Genomic DNA, 14,851 nt, shown 5'->3' with positions numbered 1-14,851 from the left:
TTTTTTTTTTTTTTTTTTTTTTTTTCTTTCTGGTCTAAGATTTCAAGGACTAGATTTAGAGGACAGTATCACCGATCTTTCCAACTTGGAATAAATTATAATTGATCCAGCTCATTATTAAAACAAAATTTTTTTTGAGACAGAGTCTCACTTTGTCACCCTTGGTAAGAGAGTTGTGGCATCACAGCTCACAGCAACCCCAAACTCTTGGGCTCAAGCAATTCTCTTGCCAGCCTCCTGAGTAGCTGGGACTACAGGTGCCTGCCACAATGCCTGGCTATTCTTAGGGTCTTGCTCTTGCTCAGGCTTGTCTTGAACCTGAGCTGAGCTCAGGCAATGCACCTGCCTTGGCTTCCCAGAGTGCTAGGATTACAGACGTGAGCTGCCGCGTGGACCCTACCAGCATGCTGCTACTCCACACAAGCGTCCTGTGGAACATCCACATTCACAGAAGAGCCCAGAAGTGTACGTGGAGCAACCCAAGAACAGGGTTTTTGTGTTTTTTGGCGGGGGGGGGGGGGGTTATTTTTTTACATGAGGGGGACACACAGTATAACCAGAGGTTTTTGTTTTATTTTTAACCAAAAAAGGTTTTCTTTCAAACCACTTTTACCTAAGGTAGACGTCTGTACCACTTGCTGATAAAAGCCACCCTGCCAAAGAGACATGTGACTGGGACACCTGACACTGTGTAGGATCAATCTGAGAAGAACAGAAAAAGCAAGAGATGCTCTAAAATTAGCAGTTTAAGCTTTTCTTGTGGGAAACACAACTTCTTACAGATCTGATGTCAGTCACAGCAAGTATCTCACTGGAAAAACCAAACACATGGGTACATAGAAAAGAGGCACTTCAGAATGTTAAGTATAGTTTTAACTCTACAATGAGCAAGTTGATGTTTTCCAATCAAGATTATCAAGTGACGAGAAATTACCCATGTTTCTCTGACCTATAACCAAAAAGAGTAAATTTTAAGAAAATGATCAATATCTAAAAGTTCAGGAAAAGTAAAAAAAAAAAAAAAAATCCCCCCAATAGCCACTGTCCACACAAGAGGCTATTCCTCCCTCACTTCTCCCTCAGGGAGAGATGAATGTGCATTTTAAGATACTGACATTTTATGCTCAGATATAACCTTTGGCTTTTCAGTATTTGTTTAGATATTTTTAAATTCAATACAAAAGAGGTTTAATTTGCCAAGTTAAATGACATAACATAAACTTTGGAAGATTCATCTTACCTCCTGGACTGTAATTCTCTGGCAAAGGAAGAGAACCGCATGACTGACACATCTGTGCCCAGGTGGTACACTGTGCTCCATGCAAGAGAAAAGCAGGGCAGCTTGGAGACAGGATTACGGCTGAAGGGGCATAAAGACAGCTTTGCGGCAAACTGCAAATCATGACTGTTACCTTGCAGGACAGCAAAAAAATCCACATCTCTAATTTCTGCAGAACATGGCCTGTGGCCAGTGAGTGTACCAGGCTCTCACCATCGAGTCAGTGTGCGTGTGAGCTCACCAGCCAGGGGGATGGAAACAGGAAATCAGGCAAAAGTAGAGGACCCGCACTGTTTAACATGGGACGAACTCAACAACTTAACAGACACTAAGAAAACCCACCACCACGCAGCAGACTCGCACAAGCGCCCCACCGGCCGGCTCCAGCTCACTCCACCTCCTCCGGGCCGTCTGCCAGGCGCCCTCTGCTCTGCCGACGGAGGCTCACCAGACGCCCGGCCGATCGCAGGCTCCACCTGGAGCTGGCTGTGGCATCAGCCAGGCTGCTGTACTTGGTTGAGCCCTTGGTACCCTCCTCCCAGCCCGGCCGAGATGAGTGGCTGCCCGAGGCATCCTCCAAGTCAGCTGACACATCTTCAAGAGCAAGTTTTGGAGGCTCCCAACCTTCAATCTCATCTGGTTTTTTAGACTGTATATTCTGTTTTAAAACCAAATTGTCCCAAAATCCAGATTTCTTCTCTGTCTTCAGTTCTTCCTTTAATCTTACATTAGTTCTGCAGGAGATGAAAGAGTGAAGAGTTGGTGATCCAACAATCTTAAGTTATTTAAAAAAAATTTAAATTATTTGGAAAGCCAACAAAAATCTGTAAAGTTTTAGATATTAAAATTAATAAGGAAAATTAGTCATACATGTTGTCAATGAAACATGTAAAAACCATAATTCAGGCTACCACTTGGCAGTATGTGAGCCAAGACCTAGTTCTCAGACAATAGGTAAAGTGTTACACAAAGGAGCCCTTGTCCAGGCAACCTGAGGGAAGTGCTTCAGTGTCTGAGCAGACCAACTAGGAAGGGATGACTAGCAAGCTAGGGCCAGGCACAGTGGCTCGCACCTGTGATCCCTACACTCTGGGAGGCCAAGGAAGGTGGACCTCTTGAGCTCAGGAGTTTGAGACCAGCCTGATCAAGAACAAGACCCGGTTTCTAAAAAACCGAAAAAATTAGCCAGGCATTGTGGCAGGTGCCTGTATGCCCAGCTACTCAGCAGGCTGAGACAGAAGGATCACTTGAGCCCAGGAGTTAGAGGTTACTGTGAGTTGGGGCTGATGCCACAGCACTCGAGGTTGAGCAACAGAATGAGACGGTCTTAAAAAACAAAAAACACCATAGCTCTACTCCATTGTGGGTATGTGTGATGAATCCCATTTGTTACCATGACCTCTCACAAGACCTTCAGGATCAAGCAGTATCTGGCCAAGAAACAAAAACAAAATCATCCCATTCCCCAGTGGATTTGAATGAAAACTGGTAATAAAATCAGGTACAACTGGAAGAGGAGACACTGGAGAAGAACCCAGCTGGGTCCATGAGGATCGCACGTGAGATGGCACATACTCATGCTCCGTCAAGGTCACTACCATCTTACCAGATCGAGCTGAATGTCATCAGTTGGGCAGTTGGCCACGCTTCACTGGGAAAATGAGTTTTCTCTTCACTAATAAGCTAGTGCTCTTCACTAATAAATATTTGAGAACTTTTGTTTGAAAAACAAACAAACCCCCCCCCCCCAAACCTCCCACCATATAGTAAGCTAGTCTGAAGAATTTAGTAGGTAATTTGCTCAACAAAAATAGGAATTCAGAACACTGACTACCACAAAAATGAGGAAGGGTCCAAGGTGTACTGAGGACTGACCCCCATGAAAGACAAAGCCAGGTGTGGTGAGGGTCAGTGCCCCGCCTTCCGTGGCTGCCGGGGGCTTTGCCTGGGAGCATCTCTAGGGACACCAGTGTCCAGACACAGCAGCTCCCCTGACAGCCAGGGGCCCTGTTCACATTGTCCTTTACAGACGCAGCATGGCTGGTGTGGCAGGCAGGGCAAGGAGGGCAGTGGGTCTGCGCCAGTGCCCAGAAATGAGAACAGCAGGCAGGGCCCACAGGCCTCAAACAAAAGCCAACTCTTTACTTGCGGGCTCACCAAGAGTCATCTTTGAATCAAGTGACTCTTCATATCACTGAGTAAATAAGCCACTGGTAGTGGCACTAGGTAGTCACTGAGTTTATATTTTCAACTTAAAAAACTTTTTAAACTTTTGAAATACAGTGGAACCTCTGTGAACTGACCGCCCAAGAGACTGTAACAAACTGGTCAACAGATGGAGGTGGTCACCATCTGGAACTGGGCCTTCTGTACTGATACCTAATGTGATGTATGTGTGTTCTATGAAAATTAGGTCAACTCAAGGAGGTAGTCAGCTATGGAGGCTGTACTGTATATAGCACAAAGTAGCAGCAATGTCAGTTTAAGTCTATTTAATTTTCTAAAATCCCTTACAGTTTACTTATCAATCCTTTGGATTTTCTTTTTTTTTTTTTTTTTTTGAGGCAGAGTCTCTGTCACCCTGGGTGGAGTGCTGGGGTGTCACAGCTTACAGCAACCTCAAACTCTTGGGCTTAAGTGAACCTCCTGCCTTAGCCTCCCAAATAGTTGAGACTACAGGCACCTGCCACTATGCCCAGCTAATTTTTCTATTTTTAGTAGAGACAGGGTCTTGCTCTTGCTCAGGCTGGTCTTGAATTCCTGAGCTCAAGCAGTTTGCCCATCTCAGCCTCTCAGAGTGCATGAGCCACCGTGCCTGGCCAATCCTTTGCATTTTTACCAGTGCTTCTCCTTATTTCCTGAAACTACAAAAATCCTAAGTGTGGCTACCAACGGCTTTAAAGCTAATAAGTTCAGTTTATAATTTTAAGTTCTTTTCCAGTTTTGCATAACTTTGTAAAAAGCTTATAGTTATATCTTTATGACCTCTTACAAAAAGTACAGTTTCTTTGTCTCCAGATCATTAAAAAATACAACTCATTTGATTCTTCAGAGGGATGAGTTCCCCAGTGGGTGTGTCACATAGTCTGGCGGCCACATGCTCCATGGAGACAGCCAGGGAGGGTAGAGCCCTCGATGCGCCACAGCAGCTTCCAGTGAAACTGTTCGTGTCAGGGTCTCCAGCTCCACTCCACCCCTTAGGGAATTCATTCTTTTCCTAACTCACCCTCTGGACTTGGGAGATTCACAACTTTCCAGTAGACGCTGCTGGTCATCTTTATTAAACAGAGAAGTCACTTCTTTCCAACCTCGGAAACTTGCTCCCTGAACCTAAAAGAAGGTTAAGAAAAATGTCAAACCTGATATGAATCAACAGATGTCAGTTTTCTATTCCAATAATCACAGAGCTAAAATCTAGAAAAGAGTAACTGGAAGAGCTAACCTCTTACCTTCCTCTATCTACATACATAGTTTTCTCCTGTTAGCTACTAACAATCCCAGATGTTATTATGTATTATAGTCATATCAGATTGCCAATGTTGCTCAGTAATCTACATTTAGTAAAAGACTAGTTAGTAACCATATTTTACCTAAAATAGGTTGTGATAATGGACAGTGCCTGTGGCTCAAAGGAGTAGGGTGCCGGCCCCATATGCCGGAGGTGGCAGGTTCAAACCCAGCCCCGGCCAAAAACTGCCAAAAAAAAAAAAATAGGTTGTGATAAAGATGCTTATAATCAGATGAAGCTTCCCATCAAAGTTAAGAACAAAGTCTCCTTAAGCTGTAGGAGACTGACCCTACAGAGGTTATTCTTACCAAGGTCACCCAGAAGGAGGGGATCCCCCCAAATCCTCCCTTTAATCTGTCATCACTGCACTTTAGTGTTTCTTCCTCCACACATCATCGAAGACCCTAGCAGGGCACTTCCCTGGGATTCTATTTCTGACATCATAATGAAAGAATTATTGAGACTTAAATTACTATCCAGTATTTCCATTGAAATTATTAGGAATAAGATGCAAAAAAATAGTTTCTAGTTAAGGATCTTCAAACAGATACCCCTGAAGAGGAAAAACTGAAATATAAGGGGAAAATGAGACAGCAAAAGTTCCTAGAAATAAAGTACATGGTGAATGTGCATTGAAAGGGTGAAGGGGCTCAGCGCCTGTGGCTCAAGCGGCTAAGGCGCCAGCCACATACACCTAAGGTGGCGGGTTCGAATCCCCAGCCCGGGCCCGCCAAACAACAATGATGGCTGCAACCAAAAAAAAAAAATAGCCAGGCGTTGTGGCGGGCGCCTGTGGTCCCAGCTACTTGGGAGGCAGAGGCAGGAGACTCGCTTGAGCCCAGGAGTTGGAGGTTGCTGTGAGCTGTGATGCCATGGCACTCTACCCAGGGGGACAGCTTGAGGCTCTCTGTCAAAAAAAAAAAAAAAAAAGAAAGGGTGAATGGATGGTCTTAAGTACTCCATAGATACAAGCGGAAGAGCTTCATGTCCCATGAAGAAAACCCCTATGAAATGCTGGAAAGAAAGTTAACATCCATAATTTCCCAGAGTTCTCACAGTTGGAGAGGTTACAGGGAAGCATCCAGGCCCATGCGGGCACCTGAGGCTGAGACCTATGTCCCTTGCATAGAACAGGGTCTGGATCCTGGGAACTCTGTCTGACACAACTGGACCCCCAAACCTCTCATCTCTTTGGACTGTAGAACAAACCTTATCTGAGCAAGTTAAACTCTCCGAAGTACCACGATCCTTCAAACTTAATGTCATAATTTATAACCTTAAAATTAAAAAAAAAACCTTCAGGTTTAAGACCAAGATCTAGTATCATTTGTATTGTCTCCTATTTTTCCTCACATATAAAACTCTAGCCTTAAGTGTTCAATTCTAAATAAAGCAGATATAAATTTCTCTTTTCACCACTGGCAAGGTATGTTCGTGGTACGCCCTGCAGTTCCAGGTCCCAACAATCAGAGCCAGAAAAACTACATCAAAATGAGATGCACCATTTCAGTAAGGTCAATAAGGAAACATTATACCACACCTCTCTGAAGAACAGTAGTAGCTGGTGATAGGGACGATCAGAAAGAAGAATGGGAGGAAAGCTCTGGCTAGCTCAGAGTCATGTAACCATGTGCACCAGGGCAGTCCACATCTCACAATATTTTAATATTTTAGCAAAGGTTATTTTATGCGTATACTTCCTAAAGGCATTTAAAAAAAATGGTCAGAAAAAAAAAAAGAAAGAAAAAGTCTTGGTTAGGCCAGATGTCCCAATTTCTTATCAGGAAAATGCTGAATTCTGGGGAGATGGCCGACTGGTAGCAACCCTCGTCAGAGGCCCCGGAGAAGAAGAAGAAAAACTAGACAGAATCAGACTCTACGAAGCCAAAGACGGGGAGCTGAGCCAAGAAAGAAGTTCAGCAAGCTTTAACTCCATGGAAGAGCACTCAAGAAAACAAATTACAGGTACAAAGCATATTGACTAGAGGATGGGAGACCCCTCCCCAAGCAGGAGGTCTGCTGCAGGCGATCTGTGACGAGCAGGGAACAAAAGACCTCATTTTACCTCGCTGGTGAGAGCTGCTAAACTCCAGGTCTCTTTTTCCAGGGAGGTCCCACTTAGGAACCTAGACACCACCCCACCAGGCATAAAATTGAACAGATATTTTTCCCCAGAAGTCCAAACTCCCAGTCTACCCTTTCCTCCTTGCGTGGCGGTCTGAAGTTGTGCCCCCTGCACAGCATAGAGCGTTTGGTCTTGTTCTGAGAGACCTGGGCATAGTATGGTCCGTCAACCATCAGGATGGAACCTGTGACTAAAGGGGGAAAAAAAGAGGGTGTGGGAAGAAAGGGACACGCCGCAGGAGGAGGAGCAGGCCCCTGGTTATGACTATGCCTGGCCAGTGGTAGTGGTGACCCTTAGTTGGGGCTGTGTCTGGCGGGACAGAGTACAGAACCCCCGGCTCTGACAGCACCCACAGCAGGAGAGTGGTTGCCCCACGTGGACTGAGTTTGGCAGACAGGGCTGGTCCCTGCTGGGCCTGAGAGCAGAGGCTTGATAGGCATGGACTGTGACCTGAGAGCAAGAGCGTGGGCCCCTGATTCCAACAGAACCCTCGAGCAGTGGCTTAGTGGGTGTGAACCAAGCCTGAGGGCTAGGGTGTGCTCCACTGCCTCCAGCGGGGCTGGTGAGCAGACAGAGGCTTACCAGGTGAGGACTGAGAATTGGGGGCAGAGTGTGGCACCCTGACTCTAACAGCACCTGCGAACAGAGGCTTGCCAGGCAGTGGACTGAGACTGGCAGGTGAAGTGTGATCCCCTGACTCCATCTGGTCTGGCAAGCAGAGGCTAGCTGTGTGTGGACTGAGATCAGAGGGCAGGCCCAGTGCCCTGTCTCCAGCAGAACCTGCAAACAGAGGCTTGCTAGGCAGTGGACTAAGACTGGCAGGAGGGGGCATGGTCCCCTGACTCCACCTGGTCTAGTAAGCACTACTCCAGACCCTACTCCAGAGGCTAGCTGTGTGCAAACTGAGACCCATGGGTGGGGGCGTGCTCCTGGCTCCAGCTGGGCCTGTGGGCAGAGAAGAAGACAATAATGTGGAATGAGTCTGGCAGGTAGGAGTGTGGATCCCTGGCTCCAATTATGCTTTGAATCCCTTTGCTTTGAATTGTCCTTGAATATCTCTCTGTTGGGTAGGGTTTGCACTGCCAGAGACAATTTGGTTGGAACCCATGTCTGGGGCTATCCACTCAGGGACATTCTGAGGTTGACCTTTGAAGTTCTATAGTGGAAAAGAACTGAAGGGTGGGAGCTGGGCACCCAGCTGTTTGTATCTCTTCACAGTCGAGATTTAAACCTAATAGTGTGCTTTCTTAGGATAGGATAGAGGCTGGCTGATACCAAAACAGAGCTAGCCTGCACTATCTCACCAAGTAGGGCCTCAAAGTCTCCTACCAAAACTCTGAAAGGGGGCTCTGTAAGGTTGTAGGAGATAAACCACAATTACAAAGCTTAGAGCTTTGGTAAGAAGCTATCTCTACTACCTGGGAACCCTAATTCAATCTCACCCTACCAGTTCTAAGAACCAAACAGTGGAAAATAAACATGGTGCGGACCCAACAGAAGAACTCTGGCAACATGAATAACCAGAGTAGATCAACCACCCCCCAGAAATGACAAAGGAGATACAACAGAAATTGTCATGCATAGACAAATGGCAGCAGTGTTAGAAACTGAATTCAGAATATGGATTGCAAATAAGATAAATATAATGGAAGAAAAGATGGAAATTGAATTCCAAAGAGTAGTTCTAAAGTTGTCTCAAGAAATTAATGAATTCAAAGCCCAAGTCACCAAAGATATGGACATAATGAGAAAAGAGATAGCTGAGCTCAAAGAAATGAAAAAGTTAGTTGAGTAGCTTCAGAATACAGTAGAATCCCTCAGTAATAGAGTTGACCAGGCAGAAGAAAGGATCCCTGAAACCAAGGACAAAACAGTTCCCAAATACTCAAAGAGGCACACAAATGGAGAGCAAAAACTGATCATTCCCTGACAGAGTTGTGGGATCACTCCAAAAGATCAAACATTCATCTTATAGAAATTCCCAAAGGAGAAGAGGATGGTCCTAAAGGTACAGCTGCTCTACTCAAGAAAACAGAAGGAGAGAAAGCCAACAACTTAATGGATCATCTCAAGTAACCAGCAGAAGAAAAGAAATAACCAAAATTAGGGCAGAATTAAGTGAAACTGAAAACAAAAGGACCATTCAGAAGATCAACAAAACAAAAAAAGTTGGTTTTTTGAAAAAATTAACAAAATTGATAAACCTTTGGCCAACCTAACCAGAAATAGAAAAGCAAAATCTCTAATATTGTCTATGAGAAACGATAAAGGGGAAATAACAACAGACACTTCAGAAATTCAAAAAATCCTCAATGATTACTATAAAAATCTCTATTCCCAGAAATATGAAAATCTGAAGGAAATGGACCAATACCTGGAAGCATACCCCCTTCCTAGATTCAACCAGGAAGAATTAGAAATATTGAATAGACCTATATCAACCACTGAAACAGCATCAACAATACAAAATCTCCCTAAAAAGAAAAGTCAGGGACCAGATGGCTTTACATCCGAATTCTAACAAACCTTTCAAGAGGAACTAGTACCTATATTATACGTTTTCCAAAGCATAGAAAAAGGAGTACTTCCCAACACATTCTCTGAAGAAAATATCACCCTGATACCCAAACCAGGAAAGGATCCAACAAAGAAAGAAAATTATAGACCAATATCATTAATGACTATCGATGCAAAAATATTCGATGAGATCTTAGCAAACAGAATCCAATAATACATCAAAAAAATTATACACCATGATCAAGTTGGTTTTATTCCAGGGTTACAGAGTTGGTTCAACATACGCAAATCTATAAATATAATACATCACATCAATAAAATAAAAAACAAAGACCATATGATTCTCTCAATTGACGCAGAAAAAGCCTTTGATAATATCCAACATCCTTTCATGATCAGAATTCTTAAGAAAATAGGCCTAGAAGGGACATTTCTTAAACTGATAGAGGCCATTTACAGGAAACTCACAGCCAATATCATATTGAATGGTATAAAATTGAAAACATTTCCACTCAGATCAGAAACGAGGCAAGGATGCCCACTGTCTTGACTGCTATTTAACATAGTAATGAAAGTTTTAGCTATCGCAATCAGGCAAGAGAAGGCGATAGAGGGTATCCAAATAGGGTCAGAGGAGATCAAACTCTCACTCTTCGCTGATGACATGATCCTATACCTGGAAATCCCAGGGACTCAACTTCAAAACTCTTAGAAGTGGTCAAGGAATACAGCAGCATCTCAGGATACAAAATCAATACTTACAAGTCAGTAGCTTTTATATATGCCAACAACAGTCAAGCTGAATAAACAATCAAGGACTCTATTCCTTTTACAATAGTGCCAAAGAAGATGAAATATCTGGGAATTTACCTAACAAAGGATGTGAAAGATCTCTATAAGGAGAACTATGAAATTCTGAGAAAAGAAATAGCTGAAGATGTTAACAAATGGAAAAACATACCATGTTCATGGCTGGGAAGAATCAACATTGTTAAAATGTCCATATTACCCAAAGCAATCTACAGATTTAATGCATTCCCTAATAAAGCACCATTGTCATACCTGAAAGAACTTAAAAAAATAGTACTTCCTTTTGTATGGAAACCTGAAAAAAACCCAAATAGCAAATATGTTACTCAGAAATAAGAACAAATCAGGAGGTATCACATTACCAGACTTCAGGCTATACTATAAATCTATAGTGATCAAAACAGCATGGTACTGGCACAAAAACAGAGTGGTAAATTTATGGAACAGAACAGAGAACCAAGAGATGAACCCAGCTGCTTATTGTCATTTGATCTTCAACAAGCCTATCAAAAACATTCAGTGGGGGAAAGACTCCCTATTTGACAAATGGTGCTGGGTGAACTGGCTGGTGACCTGTAGAAGACTGAAACTAGACCCTCACCTTTCACCATTAACAAAAATTGATTCTCACTGGATAAAAGATTTAAACTTAAGACATTAAACTGTAAAAATACTAGAAGAGAGTGCAGGAAAAACACTTGAAGAAATTGGCCTGGGAGAATATTTTATGAGGAGGACCCCCCCGGGCAATTAAAGCAACACCAAAAATCCATTACTGAGATATGATCAAACTAAAAAGCTTTTGTACAACCAAGAGCACAGTTAGTAAAGCACACAGACAACCTTCAGAATGGGAGAAGATTTTTGCAGGTTATGCTTCTGATAAAGGTCTGATAACTAGAATCTACAGAGAACTCAAACTAACCAATAAGAAAAAATAAATAACCCCATTTCTATGTAGGCAAGAGACTTGAACAGAAACTTCTGTGATGAAGACAGGTGCATGGCCTACAAACACATGAAAAAATGCTCATCATCCTTAACCATCAGAGAAATGCAAATCAAAACCACTTTGAGATATCATTTAACTCCAGTAAGATTAGCCCACATCACAAAATCCCAAAACTACAGATGTTGGCGTGGATGCAGAGAGAAGGAAATGCTTCTACACTGCTGGTGGGAATGCAAGCTTATATGACCTTTTTGGAAAGAAGTTTGGAGAACACTCAAGGAACTAGAAGTAGATCTACCGTTTGATCTGCAATTCCTCTACTAGGTATATACCCAGATGATCAAAAAATATTTTACAACAAAGACATTTGTACCAGAATGTTTACTGCAGCCCAATTCATAATAGCCAAGACATGGAAACAGGCCAAGTGCCCATCGACCCATGAATGGATTAACAAATTGTGGTATATGTACAGCATGGAATACTATGCAGCCATAAAAAGATGGAGACTTCACATCTTTTATGTTTCCCTGAATGGATCTAGAACATATTCTTCTTAGTAAAGTATCTCAAGAATGGAAAAAAAAGTATCCAATGTACTCAATACTACTATGAAATCAATATATAATCACCTATACACTCATACGAATGGCAAAATGTAACTATAGTCCAGAAATTAGAAGGGAAGAGGAGAGAGAGGGGAGGGGAGGGGGGATATGGCAGGTGGGAGGGTATTAGGGGGACCTCACCTAATGTGCATGATGCAATGGCACATTTCAAAACTATTAAGAAATGAGTATAATTGTGATCAATGTGTTACTTATTTCAATGTAAACATTTCACATTGTATATCAAAGCAATACCCTGAACCCTATAAATGCATCAATGCATGTTATGATTTAATAAAAAATAATTAATTAAAAAAAAAAGAAAATGCTGCTGATCACCCCTGGCATGCATCTCTATTGGGTGGGGAGCTGTGCAGTGTGGGAGTCCACGCAGACAGCCTGCTTATGGCACCTGCAGAGTGCCATCATCGCCATGGTCACCAGCATGCTGACATAGGTCTTTGTGCAGGTGAGAGATGAATGTGGATGGGCTACACTTGAATCAGGGTCCACATTCATGGCTCTGCCACAGTCCCTCACAATTGTAGAACCATCCCGACACATAGGGCTTAGCCAGCATTTGGGCTGTGAGGACAGGCTGGGAGATGTGACTTGGTGAGGGAGGGCAGGCTTGGGAGCCTCTCCTGAGTATCACCATAGGCTACCCCTATCGTGTTCTTCTGAAGGGTGTGGAAATGGCCATTGCTGTAGGACCGTGGAACATGGGGACCACTATGCCACAGCCAAGTAAAGGTATCAGTTACGACTACTACAAAGGCATGGCCAAATGGCTTAATTTTCTTTCTAACCATTGTAAATTTTAGAACTCACAGTGACTTTATGGTTAAACACTGAAGTTACCGAGAAACTGGTAATTCTGAAGAAAACTGGTTTCATAATCCAGCTTAGGCATCTAGGTCAAACTGTGAAACCAAACCCTGGGCCCTTTCATCAGATGAGAGCTATCAGGCTGCAGGGAAAATTCCGCTGTGACATTCACCAGCTCATCCAAGAACACACTGTGGGGCTGGAGCCACGGCAGGTATTTATTGTCCCCATTCACCAGCCTGCCTGAGCCTACGTCCAACTCAGAAAGATGGCTTGGGCTGCCCAGACATGCTACAGGTACCACATGTCAAAAGAGACCTGACCACGCAGCAACATGTGCGGGAGGAGTGTGGCTATGTGGGCACAGGTGTGACACACTGCTGCCTCCCTGAGGTGCCAGGGCACAGGGCCTATACCGCCCTCAGACCACACCACACCATCTGCTGTGGCTCGGCTGTGCCTCATGGGCTCTGTCCCTTTAGCTCAGTCCTAGGCTGTCAGGTTGGCGCTTATTAATAACACCACAAGGACTCCTTAGCTTACACCAAGAAGCAGCCGAGGCCTCACATCACTTGTTCTCAAAACAACGTTCTCTCCAACCAGCTCCTGTGCAAAGGCTCCTCAGAGAGGCGCCGACAGGCCAGAGTGACCTGTGGCAGACACAGCAGAGGGGTGGTGGTGGCTGAGGGCTGGCACCAGGAGGAGGGGACACAGCTGGGTTTGCCAACACAAGCAAACATTCAGGGGCTCCTAAGACACTCCTCCTTTTGCGATCAGCCATCAACAAGACTGGTCATTTGGTCACTTATTCCAAATGCTCATTTTATATATTTTCTTTTAAGTAACCATTTGAGAGTCAACTCTAAATTAGTCATGCTAATGGAGGGGGAAAAAGAGATCCACAATTCAAAGTCAACCGTGCTTCTGGACACAACCTCCCCACCCCCAAGAGGAAACACATAGCAATAGTCGTGGGTGGTGACAACCAGATGTTCCTCAGGAGAGCTCCATCAGGTGGGATGTAGAGACTCCGGGAGGCAAAGGACTTGCAGCTAAGAAGGGCTGTGGGCACCAATACAAAGCCATCAAAGGACCTATTCACAGGTGAAAGGCAGGTGCCCGAGGTCTGCCCGGGGCTGGCCCTGTGTTTAGACGATGTGTGTGCACACTCACAGTGTCTCTGCAAGGATGAACAAGAACCTGTTCCGTGGAGAGAACTGGGTGGCGGGGAGGCAGGGCGATGAAGGGAGTGTTTAAGGTAACCCTTTTGTACATTTAAGTTTTATGGTGTACATGTATTATCTAGTAGACACGTATGTCTTGAGCTGTCATCTTAAAATGTGCTGATAATCACAGCATCTCCCGACTCACATGCTTCACGAAAGCCACAGAAGCAGGGAATGATTTCAGTGACTATGTTCTCATTCCTATCAGGAAGATACATGGCTGGTGCCGTTCAAGATGCATGGAAAAGAAGTTAATTCTTGTCCCATAAGGGACGCTCGTGAGGACGCCCATGTCCAGCCCTCAAGATGCACAGTCTGCAGAGTGAGTCTGCAGGTGAGAAGCCCTGAGCAGCTCAGGGGCGTCATCTCACTCACTAGTCACCCCAGGGAATGACTAAAGCTCTTTCTCCAGAGAAAAAAATGTCTTCTATCCGTAAAGGTAGATCATGTTTGGAAGGCACGAGAGGGGTCAGGAGTGTGATGGGGGAGAAACCTGGACGAGGTCTGAGCAGCCAGAGACAGAATGAAGGGAAGGCTGAGGTTAAATTCAGAGGACAGAACGCAGAGGGGATGAGAAATTGTGGCTAGGAGGGAGGCCCATGTGTGACAAGCACATCCACAAGATGGGAGAAACAAGTGGATTAAGAGACAGCTGACATCAAGGCAGACTTGTGGTATTAACCCGTCTAATTGAAGTTTCACAAAGAAAAACAGCGAATGGTCAGAATTAAAGTCAGACCTGGAGGCTCTGCACTGCAGGGGCCGGAGTAAGGGGAAGCCCACACCCCACTTCAAGTAGAAGCAGCCTCATCTGGGGGCCACACCACAGGCAAGGGAATGAACGCACAGCAGCCAGGCTGGGGCTCACGCTGTGACCCCGGGCACAGCAGCCAGGCTGGGCTCACGCTCTGACTCCGGGCACAGCAGCCAGGCTGGGGCCACGCTGTGACCCCGGGCACAGCAGCCAGGCTGGGCTCACGCTCTGACCCTGGGGAAGC

General features: G+C 44.6%; 1 protein-coding gene and 1 pseudogene across 1 annotated transcript in view; one reads left to right on the top strand and one right to left on the bottom strand.

Moving 5' to 3' along the window:
- Positions 1-1,006: 1,006 nt before the first annotated feature.
- Positions 1,007-14,851, bottom strand: part of TDRP (testis development related protein) — a 30,883-nt gene continuing 17,038 nt past the window's right edge. Inside the window, exons 2-3 of the mRNA XM_012809827.2 lie at positions 4,506-4,609; positions 1,007-2,013 (exon numbers count right to left, since the gene is read on the bottom strand). Coding sequence (XP_012665281.1) covers positions 1,668-2,013; positions 4,506-4,609 — 450 coding nt within the window. The 3' untranslated portion in view covers positions 1,007-1,667. The remainder of the gene's footprint in view (positions 2,014-4,505; positions 4,610-14,851) is intronic.
- Positions 2,674-2,829, top strand: LOC105887744 (annotated as a pseudogene).

Source organism: Otolemur garnettii, unplaced genomic scaffold, assembly GCF_000181295.1.
Source record: "Otolemur garnettii isolate 467f Iridium unplaced genomic scaffold, OtoGar3 scaffold00114, whole genome shotgun sequence".
NCBI classification, from domain to species: Eukaryota; Metazoa; Chordata; class Mammalia; order Primates; family Galagidae; genus Otolemur; species Otolemur garnettii.
The sequence above is the reverse complement of the archived record's forward strand: the minus strand, read 5'-3'. Positions and strand labels throughout refer to the sequence as shown.